General features: G+C 43.6%; 1 protein-coding gene across 5 annotated transcripts in view; it reads left to right on the top strand.

Annotated features, from left to right (window-relative positions):
• The window catches only part of LOC118390932 (rho guanine nucleotide exchange factor 12-like), a 149,126-nt gene extending 138,502 nt beyond the window's left edge, over window positions 1-10,624 (top strand). For all 5 annotated transcript variants that reach the window (XM_035781784.2, XM_035781782.2, XM_035781781.2 and 2 more), the window contains exons 37-40: window positions 1,036-1,338; window positions 1,995-2,209; window positions 5,372-5,444; window positions 8,810-10,624. In XM_035781784.2, the coding sequence (XP_035637677.1) occupies window positions 1,036-1,338; window positions 1,995-2,209; window positions 5,372-5,444; window positions 8,810-8,820 (602 nt within the window). In that variant the 3' untranslated portion in view covers window positions 8,821-10,624. The remainder of the gene's footprint in view (window positions 1-1,035; window positions 1,339-1,994; window positions 2,210-5,371; window positions 5,445-8,809) is intronic.
• The last annotated feature ends 10,312 nt before the right edge of the window (window positions 10,625-20,936 follow it).

Here is a 20,936-nt window from a genome sequence, read left to right as displayed (position 1 = left end):
TGGTCAGTCCAATCAAAGCTGCGGTAGATATGTGATTTGACGTCATTTTGTCTGTGGCCAATGACCTTGAGCCTTCTTGGATGGGCACTTCTAATGTAATGTAAATATATGGCAGCACCCAAGGGGCTTGAACTGCCTAGCTCTCTCTGTAGATTCTGCGGTGACGTAGTGTCCCGATGAGTGACAGATTACTGAGCAAATCACGGCGCAACAAGAGAATATCACCAACGTCTACGCTCTGTATATTCCGCTGGCTGCCCCTTCACCACAGAAAGCTTTAAGCTAGGCTGAAATACCTGCATTTTGGAGATACCTTACTCAAGAAAGAGACTTTGAATGTGGCTTTATTGTGGCGGCTTTATGCCTAGTTAAGGTTAAAAAAATAAAATTAACGCAATTTTTTTTTACATTGTTTGCAAACTGATATGTGACATGAATTAATGTCAAAATAACATGCACATTTTTTTTTTTTTTTTAGCTAAGGATCTGATTTATCTCTAAAGAAACTACAATATGCACATTGAGCTCACAGGGAAAAAAAGGGATTGAAATAATTGAACCGTCAGTCAGTCGCGCAACACTTTTATTGGCCTAATGGACATGACCATGTAGCAGTTAACACACCACAGTTATGGAATACCTTTAAAACACACCACAGTTATGGAATACCTTTAAAACACACCACAGTTATGGAATACCTTTAAAACACACCACAGTTATGGAATACCTTTAAAACACACCACAGTTATGGAATACCTTTCAAAAAAACTGCACCTGGATTACCTGATGCCAGTAGGGCAGTTTAAAACTCAGTTAAATTAGTTCACTGAAGTGTGCAATTGTTTCAATTGATGGTTGTAATAACCTGAGGTAATGTATTTATGCTGTAGCTGTTTTGTAGTTTTATATATTTTTGTTGTTTTGATGACTTTTTTTGTCCTCAGGGCATCATTGTAAATGAGAGACTGGTTTCAATTGGGTTCCCCTGAATAAATGTTTGTTTTATTAACTGCCCTCTGTCTCTCCTTCTCCTAGTGGCAGCCCTGAGGCAGGTCCTCAACCACATGACAAGCAGAGAGGAGGGCAGCGACAAGAACAATGAGAATAGGAAGGAGAAAGAGCAGAGAAAGGGCTTGGCCCATGGCGCCCGCCTGCTGAGGACGACGTCAATGAGGGGCCCAGAGGACAGCAACATCAGTACATCGGGCCCTAGGAGCGCAGCAGCATCCTCTCCTGGCTCCTCGGAGAACGGCACGGCGGGGAGGGAGGAGGGTGCCCCAGGATCCTCAGAACTCCCGCCTGGGGACACAGGCTTCTTCGAGACATCTGAGGACTATGGTGAGCCAACTGGGACATTCAGGGAGCTGGACAAGTCATGGGAGGGCAGAAAACTTAGTGACCGATCCCCTTCTGCTTAAGTCAAATTTTCACTTAGTCATGTTTTGATGTCAATAGGAGAACAAGTTTGAATTTGACTTAAGCGGAGGTTAGGATTCACCCTGTAATGTGTATTGTTCAAATATCCTCATAGCTGAACAAGTTGTGTTTATAGCCGTTTTATTGATTTTATAGCAAGCTGTTTTATGATATCATTATGCATGTGTGAGGTTCTTCCTTTTTAATTGTGAACGTTAAAAGTTCTCATGTGGGCATAACTTACACTTTTCAGAGATGATCTGCTTTATGGCTTTAACCCGGCATTTCCAAAGCTAAGGGTCGCTACCCCATATGGGGCCACCTGATTTGAAAATGGGGTCACGAGAAAAACTCTAAAATAAAATAAGAAAATTGCTTCCTACAAATGTGACTATCTTTTGAACTGTTTAAGCAACTAAATATTATGACCCCGCCATTGAAGGATAAGGCTCTAAGGAAAATGTATGTGTCCTCTGTTTCCCTCTACAATGACCACAAGCCATGCATTACTCGTTAGAGCAGAGTGGTCAAGACCCGGCAATAAATCAGACTCTTGCGCCCTCTCTCTCCCTTTTCAGGCAGTTACATTGTCCTGGGGGGCTCGGGGGAGAGCAGCACAGACGACGACGGTCAGGCGAGTGGCAAGGGTGGAGGCAGGGCCCAGTGGGGCTCGGACATCGACCTGAAGAAGCTGCTCTCCTCATCCTCGCAGACAGGGGATGCTGGCCCCAACCTCAGCCGTCAGGTCATGACCCACATCCGCCTGCTGCAGGCCAACCTGCAGCACTTGAAGGTACACCATCAACCCCCCTTTGAGTACCATGAAGAAGTTGCCCCCCTAGATCAGACCTGGGTTCAAATACTATTTGAATTCATTTTAAATATATGCTGTGCTTGATTGTGTTCGCACTTCAGGCAGGCTAGAGTAAACACTTGAAGTATTTGACAGATTTCAAATAGTATTTGAAGCCAGGTCTGATCTAAGGTCAGTTTTAACGGCTCTTTGATGGATGACCCAGGGCAGCTTCGGCACAAAATCAAATCATATTGTATTTGTCACATGCTTTGTAAACAACAGGTGTGGACTAACAGTGAAATGCTTACTTATGTGCAGGCCCTTCCCAACAATGCAGAGAGAAAGAAAATAGAGAAATTATTGAAAAGTTTTTAAAAAATGTAATAAAAATAATAATAGATGCCATGAATAACTATAACTTTGCTATATACAAGGGGTACCATTACCAAGTTGATGTGCAGGGGTACAAGGTAATTGAGGTAGATATGTACATATAACTAGAAATAAAGTGAGATAAAAAAAACAGTAGCAGCAGCATATGTGATGAGTCTAAAAAGTTGGTGCAAAAAGGGTCGGGTAGCTATTTGGTTAACTATTTAGCAGTCTTATGGCTTCGTGGTAGAAGCTGTTCAGGGTCCTGTTGGTTCCAGACTTGGTACATCACTACCGCTAGCTTGGGAGTAGCAGAGAGAACAGTCTATGACTTGAGTGGTTGAAGTATTTGACCATTTCTAGGGCCTTCTAGGGCCTCTGACACCGCCTGGTATAGAAGTCCTGGATGGCAGGGAGCTTGGCCCCAGTGCTGTACTGGGCCCTATGCACTACCCTCTTGCGGTCGGATGTCAAGTGGTAATGCAGCCAGTCAAGATTCTATCAACGGTGCAACTGTAGAAACTTTTTCAGGATCTAAGGGCCCATGCCCAATCTTTTCAGCCTCCTGAGGGGAAAGAGGGTTTGTCGTGCCCTCTTTTTGACTCTGTTGGTGTGTTTGGACCATGATAGATCCTTTGATGTGGACGCAGAGGAACTTGAAGCTCTCGACCAGCTCTACTTCAGCCCCGTTGATGTGAATGGGAGTGCGCTCGGCCCTCTGTTTCCTTTAGTCCACAATCATCTTTGTATTGCTGATATTGAGGTAGAGGTTTTTGGCCTGGCACCACACTGCCAGGTCTCTGACATGCTCCTTATAGGCAGCCTTAACGTCGTCAGTGATCAGGCCTACCACGTCGTGTCATCTGCAAACTTAATGATGGTGTTGAAGTCGTGCACGGCCACTCATTCATAGGAAAACAAGGAGTACAGGAGGGGACTAAGCACGCACCCCTGAGGGGCCACCGTGTTGAGGGTCAGTGTGGTGGATGTGTTACCGACCCTCACCACCTGGGGGAGTCCCATCAAGAAGTCCTGGATCCAGTTGCAGAGGGAGGTGTTCAGCCCCAGGGTCCTTAGCTTAGCAATGAGTCAATGAACAGCATTCTCACATGGGTGTTCCCATTTCATGGCTACAATTGTGTAGCCTCTGAGTGCTACGGGGCGATAGGCAGGTTGACTTGGCATTCTTGGGCACAGGAACTGTGGTGGTCTGCTTGAATCATGTAGGTATTACAGGCTGGGTTAGGGAGAAGTTGAAAATGTCAGTGAAGACACTGGCCAGCTGGTCAGCTCATGCACTGAGTACACACCCTGGTAATCTGTCTGGCCCTCCGGCCTTGTGAATGTTAACCTGTTTGAAGGTCTTACTCACATCGGCTACGGAGAGTGTGATCACACAGTCGTCCAGAACAGCTAGTGCTCTCACGCATGGTTCAGTGTTGCTTACCTCAAAACTAGCATAGAAGGCATTTAGCTCGTCTGGTAGACTCGTGTCACTGGGCAGCTCGCGGCTGAGTTTCCCTTTGTAATCCATGATAGTTTGCAACCCCTGCCACATCCGACGAGCTTCAGAGCCGGTGTAGTAGGAGTCGATCTTAGTCCTGTATTGATGCTTTTCCTGTTTGATGGTTCATCGAAGGGCATAGAGGGATTTCTTATAAGTGTCCAGGTTAGTGTACCGCTCCTTGAAAGTGGCAGCTCTAGCCTTTAGCTTAGTTCGAATGTTGCCTGTAATCCATGGCTTCTGGTTGGGATATGTACGTACTGTCACTGTGGGAATGCAATGTCATCAATGCATTTATTAATGACATTTCACATTCTTAAAGTGGTGATCCTGACTGACGTAAGATGGAATTTTTACTAGGATCAAATGTCAGGAATTGTGAAAAACTGAGTTTAAATGTATTTGGCTAAGGTGTATGTAAACTTCAGACTTCATCTGTAGATGAAAACTTGGTAAATAGTATGGTCTGCAGCTTATCATGACGTTTTCTAACTCGGGTGAGTAGAACGTCAAGACTTCCTTAATATTAGAGATTGGGCACTAGCTCTTGTTAAGAAGTGCACACCTCCCCCTTGAGCTTACCCGATGCTGTCGTTCTGTTCTGCCGATGCATAGAGAAAACAGCTAGTTGTATATTATCCATATCCTTGATTAGCCATGTTTCTGAGAAACATAGGATATTACAGTTCTTCAGGTCCCGTTGATAGGATAGTCTCGAATGGAGTTCATCCAGTTTATTCTCCAGTAATTGTACAATTGCCAATTGAAAAAAGAGGGTGGTTTATTTGCTCACGGCCGCAGTTTTATCATAGTGCCCGCACATCGTTTTCTATATTGCCGTCTCTTTCTCTTCCGAGTGTCGGGTATTAGGGCCTAGTCGGGGTGAGCAATATGTCCTGCGCCGCTGACCTGTTGAAGTAGAAATCTTCATCCGAATCGAGGTTAGCAATCACTCTTCTGATGTCCAGAAGTTATTTTCAGTCATAGGAAACAATGGCAGAAACATTATGTAAAAAAAATACATTTTAAAACGTTATCATAGCAACAAACAAAAAAACAGGAGCCCGTAAAGCATTGACTATACATTCCAGAACTTCATGGTACCAGAAATGTATGAGAAGCGCTTTAAGTAAAGTCATTCAAATTCTATCATTTCAGTCCCTCATGCTTTTGCCCATACTATCAAATGTTTCTATTCATCCATTCACCCATCCATCCACACACTCATTTTATCCATCGCTTCTGTTCTACCAGAGATAAGTTTGTCAACTATTTATTTTCAGGAAGTGGAAACCAAGTATAATGAACTGCGCCAAAGGCTGAGTGAAACCGCTACTGACACAGAGGAGAACAAAGGTACCGTGAATTATTGATATTGTGTCCCATATAGCCTTTAACAGTGCACTATTTTTGACCAGGTCCCATAAGGCTTTATAGGGAATAGGGTGCCATTGGGGACACACACTGATACTTTACTGATCATGAACAGATACAAGAGTAGTTTGCATGCACAAGATGCTTGAAAAGGATTTTGTAATACATCAGCATAGATATCTTGTGCTCCACTAATGCATTGTAATTTCTGCAAGCATTGAAGTTTGAGTAAACCATACACACGGGACAACAAACAGAATACGTATCACAACTTGTAACTACATTTGTTGTTGGATATCCTAAATGTATACAACAGGTGGGTCTAATACAAGGGATGGGCCTAAATGTATACAACGGGTGGGTCTAATACAAGGGGTGGGCCTAAATGTATACAACGGGTGGGTCTAATACAAGGGGTGGGCCTAAATGTATACAACGGGGGGGTCTAATACAAGGGGTGGGCCTAAATGTATACAACGGGTGGGTCTAATACAAGGGGTGGGCCTAAATGTATACAACGGGTGGGCCTAAATGGGTGGGTCTAATACAAGGGGTGGGCCTAAATGCACAATGGGGTGGGCCTAAATGTATCTAATACAAGGGTGGGCCTAAATGTATACAATGGGGGTCTAACAAGGGTGGGTCTAATACAAGGGGTGGGCCTAAATGTATACAAGGGGGGGTCTAATCCTAAATGTATACAACAGGTGGGTCTAATACAAGGGTCTAATACAAGGGGTGGGCCTAAATGTATACAACGGGTGGGTCTAATACAAGGGGTGGGCCTAAATGTATACAACGGGTGGGTCTAATACAAGGGGTGGGCCTAAATGTATACAAGGGGTGGGCCTAATACAAGGGGTGGGCCTTAATGCACAAGGGGTGGGCCTAAATGTATACAACGGGTGGGTCTAATACAAATGGGGTGGGCCTAAATGTAAATGTATACCTAATACAAGGGGTGTGGGCCTTAATACAACGGGTGGGCCTAAATGTATACAACGGGTGGGTCTAATACAAGGGGTGGGCCTAAATGTATACAACGGGTGGGTCTAATACAAGGGGTGGGCCTAAATGTATACAACGGGTGGGTCTAATACAAGGGGTGGGCCTAAATGTATACAAGGGTGGGCCTAAATGTATACAACGGGTGGGCCTAAATGTATACAACGGGTGGGCCTAAATGTATATAACAGGTGGGTCTAAATGTATACAACAGGTGGGTCTAATACAATGGGTGGGCCTAAATGTATACAACGGGTGGGTCTAATACAAGGGGTGGGCCTAAATGTATAACACAACGGTGGGTCTAATACAAGGGTAGGCCTAAATGTATACAACGGGTGGGTCTAATACAAGGGGTGGGCCTAAATGTATACAACAGGTGGGTCTAACACAACGGGTGGGTCTAAACAACGGGTGGGCCTAAATGTACAACAAATGTATACAACGGGTGGGCCTAAATGTATATAACAGGTGGGTCTAAATGTATACAACAGGTGGGTCTAATACAATGGGTGGGCCTAAATGTATACAACGGGTGGGTCTAATACAAGGGTGGGCCTAAATGTATACAACAGGTGGGCCTAATACAATGGGTGGGCCTAAATGTATACAATGGGTGGGTCTAATACAATGGGTGGGCCTAAATGTATACAATGGGTGGGTCTAATACAATGGGTGGGCCTAAATGTATACAATGGGTGGGTCTAATACAATGGGTGGGCCTAAATGTATACAACGGGTGGGTCTAATACAATGGGTGGGTCTAACACAACGGGTGGGCTAAATGTATACAACGGTGGGTCTAATACAATGGGTGGGCCTAAATGTATTCAAAAGAATGGGTGGGTCTAACACAACGGGTGAGCCTAAATGTATACAATGGGTGGGTCTAATACAATGGGTGAGTCTAACACAACGGGTGGGCCTAAATGTATACAATGGGTGGGTCTAATACAAGGGGTGGGCCTAAATGTATACAACGGGTGGGTCTAATACAAGGGGTGGGCCTAAATGTATACAACGGGTGGGCCTAAATGTATACAACAGGTGGGTCTAAATGTATACAACAGGTGGGTCTAATACAATGGGTGGGCCTAAATGTATACAATGGGTGGGTCTAATACAATGGGTGGGCCTAAATGTATACAATGGGTGGGTCTAATACAATGGGTGGGTCTAATACAATGGGTGGGTCTAATCCTGAATGCTAATTTTGTTAAAAGAACATCATAGCCGGTGTCTATTCCACAAGTTACCACCAGATAAATCTATGGTGTTAAAATGCTTATTTCCATCTGACTGCGCAATCCACTGTCTCATCAGCCCAGACAGGGAAGTTATAAACTTGATCTACACTATAAAAAGCATCTAGACATTATCTCACATTTATTTTCGACTAACATTTAGTTTTCAACAGCAGAGATTTCTATAAACCTTGCTGTCTTGTCTCTCCAACATTTGCAACATTGTTTCAATATTCAAATTTGATCTCCAACTGTCCCATAGTAATGAACGTTTAGGAGTGGGGATGAGAGGGAGAGGCAGGCAGCGTTTCTCAGCCACTAGAAATCATGAATCAGCTGGCATAATTTTTATGGATATATACAAAGAAATGTCAGTTGAAAACTAGGTCAAACAAAATGAAGTGCAGCTAGTTTCCAGTCTTTCCAGCCTCAGTTTGAAGTTAGTGTTAGCTGTCTTGTTGGCTAGCTCCTCTGAACAACCGTGTCCTAATGAGAGTGCACATTTTCTATCCCAGGCAAAATTGTTCCTCATTAGCTCATTGTTATGGATGTATCCAAATACATGTCACTAGAAAACAGCTTAAACTAATGCAGCTACTGTTGTTATTCTTTCTGCACTGTTTGGTGTGTCTGTAAGTTAGCCGTAGTTGGCTAGCTTGCAAGCAAAGGATAAGAATGTTGCCAGCCAGTATGGCAATGGAACATTTAGAATGAACAACTGGGTTGCGTCCATAGATACAGAACAAAAAGACTGAACAACTCGGTCGCGTCTCTAGCAACTCTAGATTTGTGTTGTGGAAGGATGAAATAAATTCATCAAAATAATGTTAATAATTACTTGAATATGTTGGTAACCTGTTGTATAAAAGTGATAATGCCCTCGAAGCCGGTGTTTGGAGGATATATTGGCACGGTTTGGCGGCCCTCGACTTGGGCCTAACAACACCCGTGCCAATATATCCTCCCAAACACTGGCTTCTCGGGCATTATCACTTCAATACATTTTGTGGTCAGACATTAAAGAGCAAAACAAGATGAGGAAAGCAAAATGGAAATATGTTTTCACTATTTCTCTCTTTGTTTTCTGTCTCTCTTCAGATGAGAGTTAGTGGTGACAGAGCCCCTAATCCTCCACCACAAGAGAACAAAATAGTGACATTGACAGGAAGGGGGACACCTGGTCAACGCTCCCTGTCCTCTTGATGCCCCCACATCACCCCCTCACCCCTCCAATGCTGCTTTGTCCCAAAGTGGAGACTGAGACACCCCGCAGGCACACACGGAAATCAGGGAAGAACGCCACAACTCTCCACAGCCTTCTCACAAGGACCATTGGACTATACCCCCCTCAACCACCAGATCTTTTTCCTCCTGTGGATAAGAGTGTCATCTTCCCATTGCTCGCATGCATTGGGCCTTCGGAACTCATCACTTTCAATTTATCCAGCAGGGTCCAGAAACACACTGTACGTGATGCTATAGTCCAACTTAAAGCATCCCCGTGTGGTGGCTAATGCTTTCGGCCTAGGGGATCATGGACCATAGCAAAGGCACACCAAAGTGAGAAGTGTGCAGAAGATCGATCAAATTCCGCTACAACAAAACATTTTAAGTTTAGAGAATGGTCATTGAGATTTTAATCAGTGGTTTCTACTAAACTTCAAAACATAATAGTACGTTAAGTTAGCCCACCATCATGCCTATAATGACATTCTGAAGTGATTCTTTAATCACCTAGGGGTGAATCATAACTTTAACTTAGTAAAATGTTCCCTTCGGTATGTATAGATGTGGAAGTTAGGGTTATCCCCTTAAGAGGTCCTCAAGTAATTGGGATCTGAAGAAAAACAAGCAGTTCTCCAAAAAAAGGAAAATGTTGTGCATCTCAAGAAATAGGACTAGTTCGGTCTGCTAGATAGGTCTACTTTGCCAACCCAGTCAAATACTGTTAGTAGTTAGTAAGATACAGCCACACTGAAAGATTAAGAAAAATGTATCTCCTCTGGCTGGCGTTAGTGGCACTTTGGAAACACGTGTGATATAGCAAAATACGAGAGGACAGTCCGTCGTTCCTGTTATTGACTTTCCCCTGAAGTGATGTGGTATTCATCCATCCCTAATTGACAGTGACCCTCTTAGATCGGGGGCACCCCCCCCCCACCCAGCTATGTGCCCAGTAGCTGTACATCTTCCTTTTTCTCTGTTTTTGGAACTCCAAACTCTGTGTCCTTTGGCTCCAAGCTACTGAGGAACTCTTCACTCACAAATGTAGCTTCTGGGGTGAGAGCACAGGCCTCTGTGATTTCATGGTTGGATTGAGAAAGTACTGGCACAACAAATACTGTATATTAATTTCACTCCAATGTTAGCTCAGCTGGAAGAATGTTTAAATATGAAGTTGTGGCTTGGATTCTTGGATGGAAACAAAGAAGTGAACAACAACAAAACAAGAGACTTCTATGGACTATTTTAAATGTAAAAGAAATACAATTATGTACATTAATGACCCACACTGCATCTCTTAAAGTAAGAGCAATCTTCATATTTCCTTGGTTTTGTTGTTTTTTTCCTTCTGCTTTCTACATCATACAATCATGTATTATTTTAACAGAAACTACTAAAACATTTGAAAAAATAAGACTTTTATTCCTAAAATATTCATGTAATCTGTATTTTTATTATTTTTGTCTCGACTTTATTATATTATTATGAGCACTTTTATTAATATGATCTCTGGCTCTGAAAACGTAAATAGTTCTTTTTAGATGAGCGATTTAAATTTGACTGATCTATTGTTTAAAATTAAGGGAAAGATTACAAAATGTCTTCATTTTGTTTCAGTTCATCTTGCTGGGTAGAGGGAGGGAAATATGAGTTTGAAATATGATTAAAGAAGCTGGCTGGAAACACTGATGATGGAGTATTATTCTCTGAGCTTGGATGTGAAAATACTGCAGCATATTTTGGTATACTTTCTTGTTTCGCATATTTATCTTTCATTTTATTCGCAATGCAATGAGACCACACATATTTCCCAACTACTTGTTAAAGATACTTAAAAGGGAAGTTCAGTATTGCACAACTTAGGCCAGGATTCAATTTGATCGCGCTTTGTCAGCTATACAGCTTTAAAAGGCAATGTTCCCGTGTTCACGGAGACCGCATTCACAGTAAACGCTGACAAAGCATGATCGGATTGAATCCTGGTGTTATGTGATTCCTCACCCTGAAAGTATTTTACACAGACTATTTTTCAAGGTATGCCAGGGTTCTTTCATATCTGATCCCAAAAAGATCCCAACATGTTTTGTTGTGAATTAACAGCACAAGTGTGTATTAGAAAGGGGAGTCAGCCACTTTGGAATTTATATATTTTGACCAAGTAAATTCAAACTTCGTTGAGCTCTTTTTTTTTAGAATACACCCAAACAGAGCCTTGTAGTCCTACATGTGTTGATTGATTGATTGACATGGATTTTATTGGGGGAAAAGATGCGCTGAGTACAACAGAGCGAAATTCACTTGTCTACAACATGGTCCTGTAACGTCTGCTTCCAACTCACACTCTCAAACACGTAGATCCCCTGAACGCAGCTCACTTTCCAGCTCACACTCTCAAACACATAGATCCCTGGAACGCAGCTCCCTCTCCCTCTATTTAGTTCAGTTCTTTGCAGCCCATCGTGAGGTATTGTTTGTTTTGTGACACACTTCTATTCGAAGCTCTGTTTTTCTGGTAATTGAATCCTCCCGTGTATGATAGTTTTTGCCTGCCTCACTAACAACTCCTTTTTGCCTATTCCCTGCCTGTACTTTAGCCTATCGTATTTCCTGTTATCAACCTATTGCCTGATGTCCCGGACGACGTTCCTAGCCTTTTCCCTGCCTGTACTGTTGCCTTTTTGGACCCCCTGTGTATGACCGTCTTCCTGCCCCTGGACCCAGCTACCTGTCTCCCGCTGTAGTCCTTTACAAATAAACACCTGCTGTGCCCTGCGCTTGAAAGCAGCTCTCTGCAGCTATGTCTAGCCCGACAGGAGGAATGAATCGATGAATTCCGACCTCCTTCGCCAGTCCATTCCTGTGTCACCGATATCAGGTGCCACGGCCTCCTCTCGTTCATCTCCCCCATATCCATGCCTAATAAACATGACGGCTCCCCAGGGAAATGTCAAGGATTTCTCATGCAATGTATGTAACCTGTACATAGACCATCACCCCGCTGACTTCTTCATCTCCCTACTCACAGGCAAAGGTGTGGATTGGGTCACAGCCCTGCGGACTGCTCAGAGTTCTAATCTGTCCTCTGAATCACGTTCCCTCTTCAAGGAGGTGTTCGACCATTCAGTTTCAGTTCGTCACACCGGGGACCTGTTATGTGAGCTGCGACAGGGCCGTCGCTCCAGCACTGAGAATGCCCTTGAGTTCCACTCCATGGCTGCCGGCAGAGGAAGGAGTGAACCAGCTCTCCTTACAGTCTCCTTAGAGGGGTTGTAATCGTAAATTACAGACCAAACTGGCCTGCAAAGGAGATTTAACGGACCTCAACCAAAACATCCGGATGTCCATATCCATTGGCAACCTACTGGTGGACCACAGACCTATACAGTCGCCCATGGGCTGCAAGTCTTCCACGCCCTTCATAGTCTAATAGCCCCGAACCCATTATGGCCCCCCACGAAGGGGTGACCACGAAGGGGTGACCATAACCCCTCCACTTCGGGTAAGCACCTCTACGTTTTGAATATTACCAAAAGGCAGTTTGGTATCCCAGCTCTTCTTTCTGCTAATGGGGTCACTCTGTTTGTGGAGGGACTAGAGGGCTCTGGGGCGGCAGGTAATTTCATTGACGAACAATTGGCACAACAGTTAAGAGTCAAACTAATCCCTGTTAATCCTCCCTTTAGGATTAATGCGCTGGACGGATAACCTCTCGGAACTGGTCTTGTGACTCGCATGACCGAAAGTATCACCCTTCAGATTAGCCTCCTTCACTCTGAGATCATTCAGTTAATGGTGTTGTCTTCGCTTAAAGAACCCCTCATCCTCAGTCACCCCTGGCTAAGCATTCACGACCCTGCCATCAAAAAGGATGGTAGTCTCCATCCCTGCATAGATTACCAACCCCTCAATGACTTTCCCATCAAGAATCACTTCCCTCTTCCTCTGATTCCGGCCGCACTAGAACAAGTTGGACAGGCTACCATCTACTCCAAACTGGCCCTACATAGTGCTTACAACCTGATCTGTATCCGAAGTGGGGATGAGTGGAAGACTGCGTTCATCACTGCTAGGGGACACTATGAACACCTCATTATGCCATACGGTCTCACCAATGCTCCGGCAGTCTTTCAGTCCTTCATGAATGAAGTTTTCCAGGACATGATCAACCAATTCCTCATCGTGTACATTGACGATATCTTGATCTACTCTCACTCCATTGCAGAACAAGTACAGCATGTGCAACACGTCCTCCAATGGCTACAGGACCACCATCTTTATGTCAAGGCTGAGAATAGCGCCTTTCACTTTAGTACGGTAACCTTCCTAGGTTTCGTGTTGACACCAGGAGGGGTCAACATGGACGAAGTCAAAGTCACGGCCGTGCTTAACTGGCCCAAACCTACCACCGTAAAGGAACTACAACGTTTCCAAGGATTTTGTCGTAGGAGTGGATAGGGACACCTCCCAAATTACACCGATGTGGCTTATTTTCCAAGAAACTGCCACCCATCTGAGAGGAACTATGATGTTGGGAACCGAGAGCTCCTTGCCATTAAGCTGGCTATCGAAGAGTGCCGCCACTGGTTAGAGGGAGCTCATCACCCATTCCTTATCCTTACCAACCACCGAAATTTGGAGTACTTAAGAAGTGCTAAGAGGCTCAACCCCAGACAGGCTCGCTGGGCACTCATCACCTGATTCAGTCAACTTCACCGTCATCTGCCTGGCAATAAAAATGTGAAGGCTGATTCATTATCCCATCTATTTGACTCCCCTTCCTCTAACCCAGCTCCCGAGCCCATCCTGCCTCCGTCTTGTGTCGTGGGACCCATACAGTGGGAAATCTAATCAGCCGTCCAAGAGGCCCTATGCCACGATCCAGCACCCCCCGACACGCCTGCAGGCAAGACCTAAGTTCCGGCGTCCATCAGACTCCAACTAATGCAGTGGTGCCATACCTCGCTGAGTTCTGGCCATCCCGGGATCACCCGGACCACGGAGCTACTGACACCCAGTTCTGGTGGTCATCCCTAACAGCAACTGTACGAGATTACGTTCTTTCCTGTCCCGTCTGTGCATGGGTAAAGAGCCCTCATCAACTACCTACCGGTAAGCTGAAGCCTTTACCTACACCACGTAGACCATGGTCCCACATCGCTATGGATTTCCTCATTGATCTGCCAGACTTTTCGGGCTTCACTACTATTTTAGTTGTAGTGGACTGGTTCTCCAAGATGTGCCGACTCATCCCCCTTCCGCATCTACCTAATGCCATGGAAATGTCCGCGTGCATGTTCCAACAGGTGTTTCTTCTGTATGGGATCCCGGAAGACTCTCTCCATGAGTGGTTTGAGTGAGCCAGCACATCGATACCTACATCAAGCTTCCCTCTCCCAGAAACGGATTTCTGACCGGCGTCACCGACTTACTCCACTCTTCCACCCTGGTGTGTGGCTCTCTACCCAGAGCATCCGGCTTCATGACCCCTGCAAAAGTTCAGTCCCCGGTTCATTGTTTCCTTCAAAATAACACACAGCATCAATCCTGTCATCTACCATCTCCAGTTGCCTTGCCATTACCGGATCTCCTCATCCTTCCATGTGTCCCTTCTCAAGCCTGTGAGGTACCGCCCTCTCCATCCTCCAGTGGCGCACCTTGGTGCACCCCCTCCGTTTGATGTCGGCGGTGCACTGGCCTATTCTGTCCAAGCCCTCCTTGACTCCAAGCACCTGGGTGGTCGCATCCACTAACTGGTGGATTGGGAGGGGTACAGACCTGAAGAACGGTCCTGGGTCCCCGCCCAGGACATCCTCGACCCAGCCATGATTCTGTCTTTCCACTGTAACCGTCCTGACCACCCAGCTCCACGTCCCCGGGGGAGGCCCCCTGCTCAGCTTCCTAGGCCATGAAGAGCCACCCGTAAGGGGGAAGGGGTACTGTAACGTCTGCTTCCAACTCACTCTTAAGCATGTAGATCCCCTGAACGCAGCTCACTTTCTAGCCTACTTTCCAGCTCACACTCTCAAACACATAGATCTCCTAAACACAGCTCACTCCCCAGATCCCATTCACCTGTTCACACACCTGTATGTCATTGTCACACACTATTTAGTTCAGTTCTTTGCAGCCCATCATTGTGAGGTATTTTTTGTTTTGTGACACACTTCTTTTCAAAGATCTGTTTTTCCCGTAATTGAATCCTCCCGTGTATGATAGTTTCTGCCTGCCTCACTAACGACGCCATTTTGCTTATTTCCTGCCTGTACTTTGGCTTATAGGATTTCCTGTTATCAACCTATTGCCTGATCTCCCAGACGACGTTACTGTTGCCTTCTTGGACCCCTGTGTATGACATTCTGCCTGTCCCTGGACCCAGATACCTGCCTCCTCTTGTGATCTTTTACAAATAAACACCTGCTGCGTTCTGTGCTTGAAACCAGCACTCTGTCTCCCATCGTGTTCATTACAGGTCCCTGATGGAATATAGACAAAACACAAGAAAAAAAAACAGTACAAGACCGCATCATACAGCATAGAATAAGTAAATACCTAACAAAGAAGAGAAAGTCCTAATCTCATCTCCTGGACTCTAATATATCCGTATCAACAATACTATAACAACTAAGATTGTCTCTGGGCCAGACCTCTGCCTGCACCTTTCTGATTTGGGCTCCCGAGTGGCGCAGCAGTCTAAGGCACTGCATCGCAGTGCTAGAGGCGTCACTACATACCATGGTTCGATTCTGGGCTATATCACAACCGGCCCGTGATTGGGAGCCCCATAGGCCAGCGCACAATTGGCCCAGCGCCGTCCGGGTTTGGACAGGGTAGGCCGTCATTGTAAGTAAGAATTTGTTCTTACTTGCCTAGTTAAATAAAAAAAATACAATGTGGCGGAGACATAAATGCCTGTCAGCGACCAAAACGGTAAAGTAAAGTAAAGTGCTTAGATTTGGTGGAAAATGCCACGTGCTGTATATGTGAACATGTTTGACAACCTTTGGACAGTGTTATAATTGAGATATAGTTCAAATGAAATGTTACAGATCCAACTGGACATGTCTATTAGGGTTAGGGCTGCTACAAAGAGATTGTAAATGCTTAAGATCCCGTTCAAATTCGTAGAACATTTGGAAATCGTAACAAAAAAACATTCAGGATGTAACATATACTGGATATCATTTTTTTAATTTTCTTTTTTAGATCTGATAGTGTTGGCAGAGGAAGGGGTGTGACCATATACATAAAGAGGAACTAATATGTTTCTGTATCTATTACCACCTTAGTCCCTAAGCAATTTGAATGTCTAGTCCTAAATGTGTAATAATTCCCATTTGACACTAGTGGGAATTTATCACCCTCCCTAGGCATCCTTTTGTGCTCTCAACAAATTGTCTGACCTGTCTAATTATGCTAAATCCGAATTATTAGTAGTGTGTGATCTTAATCTGGATTGGTTGATGCCAGTATCTGATATTTATACTGAGCTAAATCTAACTCTGCGGATAACCAACTCACCCCAACTTTAAACACCCTGAGAAATCTACTTAGATATTATTCTAACAAATAGCCCTCATAAATTTACAGCCAATGAGTTCAGTGACTATAGTCCCATTGCCTGTATAAAACATGTTAAACTACCTAAATCTTGCTCATGCATTATTACAGAGACCTTTTAATGAGCAAAATGTTTTTTGTCTGAGCTAAGGTCGATTGACTGGTGGGTTGTATCAAAGATTCGGATCAGGCTCTTAACCCTTTTATTTCCCTGTTTATCTCTGGCAGATAAACATGCACCGCACAAAATGCTCTCGGGTGAAAAACACATCTAATCCATGGTTCAAACATTAATTGCAGCAAAGAAATGTAGTTTGGGCTAAAGCTGACTGATTCTACATTTGATTGAAAGTCCTTCAGACAATTGAGAAATAAATGGTTAGAAAAGCAAAATAAGCATTTCTTGAATTGTGTATCGGATAGTGGTGGTAATCAATGTTCCCTCATTCTGTTGATAGTGGTGGTAATCAATGTTCCCTCATTCTGTTGATAGCGGTGGTAATCAATGTTCCCTCATTCTGTTGATAGTGGTGGTAATCAATGTTCCCTCATTCTGTTGATAGTGGTGGTAATCAATGTTCCCTCATTCTGTTGATAGTGGTGGTAATCAATGTTCCCTCATTCTGTTGATAGTGGTGGTAATCAATGTTCCCTCATTCTGTTGATAGCGGTGGTAATCAATGTTCCCTCATTCTGTTGATAGTGGTGGTAATCAATGTTCCCTCATTATGTTGATAGTGGTGGTAATCAATGTTCCCTTATTCTGTTGAGCACAAACTTGAACAAAAATTCTGGGCAACTTCCGGTGTGTGTTTTACCGGGATCTCGGAGGCTGTACCCGGGGCGGCAGCGTAGCCCAGTGGTTAGAGTGTTGGACTAGTAACCGGAAGGTTGCGAGTTCAAACCCCGAGCTGACAAGGTACAAATCTGTCGTTCTGCCCCTGAACTGGCAGTTAACCCACTGTTCCCAGGCCGTCATTGAAAATAAGAATATGTTCTTAACTGACTTGCCTGGTTAAATAAAGGTAAAATTAAAATTACAGTTTCAGACAGTGGTCAAGTAGGCGACTGTGGCTATTTGACCATAATGTAGTGGCCTACCATCAGAAACAATGGATAAAATGCATAACATTTTAACATGGTTTGCTGTTCTATCATTCTGCCTACAATAGCAGTCATTGTTCAATGTAGTTCCATGACTTTTGAAAAAAAGGGCTTGAACGAGGTAACTGAAAATGTTGTGTTTGTTGCAAGAAACCACTTTACAAATTAAAATGCATTATTATTCCCATACCAATATTACAGAGAATCAGGCAAATTATGCTACTCTCTGCCTATTGGCTACTTAGCTTATTCAAGCAAGTCTCAAAATACAACTCTGCAAGGGAAAAGGGGAAAAAAAGGCTCTTTACCAGACTTGCTTTTCAAAGATGTCTAAAAATGTACCGTTGTGCTCTTGTAGGAGGTAATCCCCCCTCATTGCTGACTATAAATTATCTATAACTGGGCTACTAACTCACTAACTAGCAAAGGATATGAACAAATGTGCACACGTGCTACATGCAGCTCTCACTTTGTTCTAAAAACAAGCACATCTTGGTTATGCAGCACCAGTCTGTGTAGAGTACAGCTGAGTTGTGCATGTCAATGTGATATAATCCTACTCCAATGCGTTCTGCCTACAACAATCTCTTGCATAGTTCCTTTTGTTTCATTATGTTGCATTGAAAGTGACTAATATTGCGTTGATTTGATCACAATTCCCACAGTAAAGGGAAACGTTGATAGTGTTAACTAAGGAGGAAATCTCTAGAAAGTTGAGGGAAGTTCAATCTCGTGCTACTCTGAGGGGGCTGATATTTTTCCGCGCCGTTTAGAGGACACATTTGTGGTAATCCAGCTAACTTCCCGAAAGTGGTCAAATCTTTGAAACAAAACTCCACCCCCTTATTGACAGCTGTTTTTGATAGCCTTTGGTCCCATACTAGACACAATGGAAATGTGTGGTACTTTAATTGCTGTTTTGTTTCAGCTGGCCACCTATTTGAAAGGGTGATCTCGGAGTCCTCTAATGCATCATTCTCTACAATTTGTTCTGGGGTGACTAACAGACATATACTTTATTTTCATTTCAACCATTGTTGTCTATGATGCACTAAGTGCTTTGAAAATATTTGTTTAAAAAATCAATTTGGGGCTGATTCACTTAATCCCTTCTTACTGCAGCTCTCTGCACCACTTATTGCAGAACCATTGACCTACAGTGAGTGTTCAAAAAATGAACACCTTCCTAATATTGAGTTGCACCCCCTATTCCCTTCAGAACACCCTCAATTGATTTCAAATATTTATCTGGAAAACCAGAAAACGGTGACGCAGCAGTCTAACTGCGTTACTACAGATCCTGGTTCGATACCGGGCTGTGTTGCAGCCTGTCGTGACCGGGAGACCCATGAGACGACGCACAATTGGCCCAGCGTCGTACAGGTTAGGGGAGGGTTTAGCCAACCTTAATGTCCTTGTCCCATCATGCTCTAGCGACTCCTGTGGCGGGTCAGGCGCATGCACTCTGACACCGTCGCCAGGTGTACAGTGTTTGATTCAACTAATTCTTATTTAATAACTGGTTCCACAGTCTTTTTTTAGTTTACTGAACTTTTCGGTCAAACTGTTACCTGAACTTGAAATGCTTAGTCGGCCCAAACTTAGCTCTTGGACACCCACACATTCAATTAGTGCTTTTAAAATACAATGGTTTCAACATATTTGACACATGTTTTGACGTACATGATTACATTGTGCTTCATTTATACACTAATTATTATTCAACATGTCCTCACCTGGGATTGGAACTCACAACCTTTTGGTTCACGGCATACTTATCTTCCTGCTACTATGTGTAACGATGTGCGCTGAGAGTCGGGAAGCAAGTTCAGGGAGTGAGTGTTTTAATAAAGAAATGAAACCTAATACAAGACACAGACAGGAATGCCAGGGGAAGGAACCAAAAGGAGTGACAGGTAATCAAGGAAGTGACGGAGTCCAGGTGAGCGATGACACGCAGGTGCGTGTAACGATGATGACAGGTGTGCGCCATAACAAGCAGCCTGGTGAGCTCGAGGCCGGAGAGGGAGCACACGTGACACCATGTAAATTTGCCAGGCCCTATTTAATGTGGAAGATCTCTTAACAGACATACTGTCGTGGACTTCCATCAGTCCTGGAAGAAAGAATCCTACTCAAACACATCAGATAAATACTGTTCCATAAAGTGGAATAGACACCTTCTAAAGTAAACAAACCAAGAGCCCCTTTCCGTTAATCTTATCAGTTCAACCTGTTGCATTAATTTAGTGAAAATTAAACCTGTTTTAATAAATCTAGGACCTGAAAAAAGTTGGGCCCCCTCAGCACAATATTCAATCAGTTCAATATTCAATACTAAAACATTAACTTTAAGTACTTGACACTGTTCCACGTAATGGAAGCAGATTATCGTTTTAAATGACATTACCGTCCTGCTTCAATTTACTGGTGTTACCTAAAACTACAAATCCAAGCAACAACAATCATAAACTGTCAAAGAACGTTTTGTCATACCTCTACTCCAAATGTCCCATTGTGCACTCGCTTTCAACCGCAGCTACTCTTCTTACAATCTCAAGGCTCAATCCCTCTACTGATCATGAAACCTCAGCTTCTCGAATGATTAAAATATCGCATCATTCGAGTGCTATCAACAACAACAAAAACACATAACATTACCATTCACATACTGTCAACACTCATTGAGTTTACATCAACCCAACTTATCAATGTCTTCGTCACTGTCAGCCGTCGTAAAGTTGGAAAAGAAACCAAAGCATGATTATTCTCTCCTTTACTAGAAGGCAATGTTTTCATTGTAGTCTACCCTAACAATATTACTCTACTATGTTTAATACAAACCTCTGCTGGATATCCCCTTTCTGCTTCACACTTATTAAACGTCTATTTTAAGATGAACCTGTAATGTGCCAAATGAAAAGCATCTAGACGTTATCTCACATTTCTTTTTGACTAACATTTAAGTTTTCAACAGCGGAAATGTGTATAAACCTTGCTGTCTGTCTCTCTAACATTTACAACATTATTTCAATATTCAAATTTGATTTCCAGCTGTTGCATAGTAATGCACGTGTCAGACAGGCAGGCAGCTTTTCTCAGCCAGTCGAAATCATGAATCAGCGACATTTTTATGGATATATTTACAAAGAAATACCGATACGAAACGAAGTGCAGCTAGTTTGCAGTCTTTCCAGCTTCAGTTGAAAGTGATTACGTTAGCTGTATTGTTGGCTAGCTCCTCTGAACAACAGTGTCCTGATGAGAGAGCACATTTTCTATGCCAGGTGAAATCACACCTCATTAGCTCATTGTTAGGGATGTATCCAAATAAATGTAA

Source organism: Oncorhynchus keta, chromosome 12 (assembly GCF_023373465.1).
Source record: "Oncorhynchus keta strain PuntledgeMale-10-30-2019 chromosome 12, Oket_V2, whole genome shotgun sequence".
NCBI classification, from domain to species: Eukaryota; Metazoa; Chordata; class Actinopteri; order Salmoniformes; family Salmonidae; genus Oncorhynchus; species Oncorhynchus keta.
This window is presented reverse-complemented; position numbering and strand designations above follow the sequence as displayed.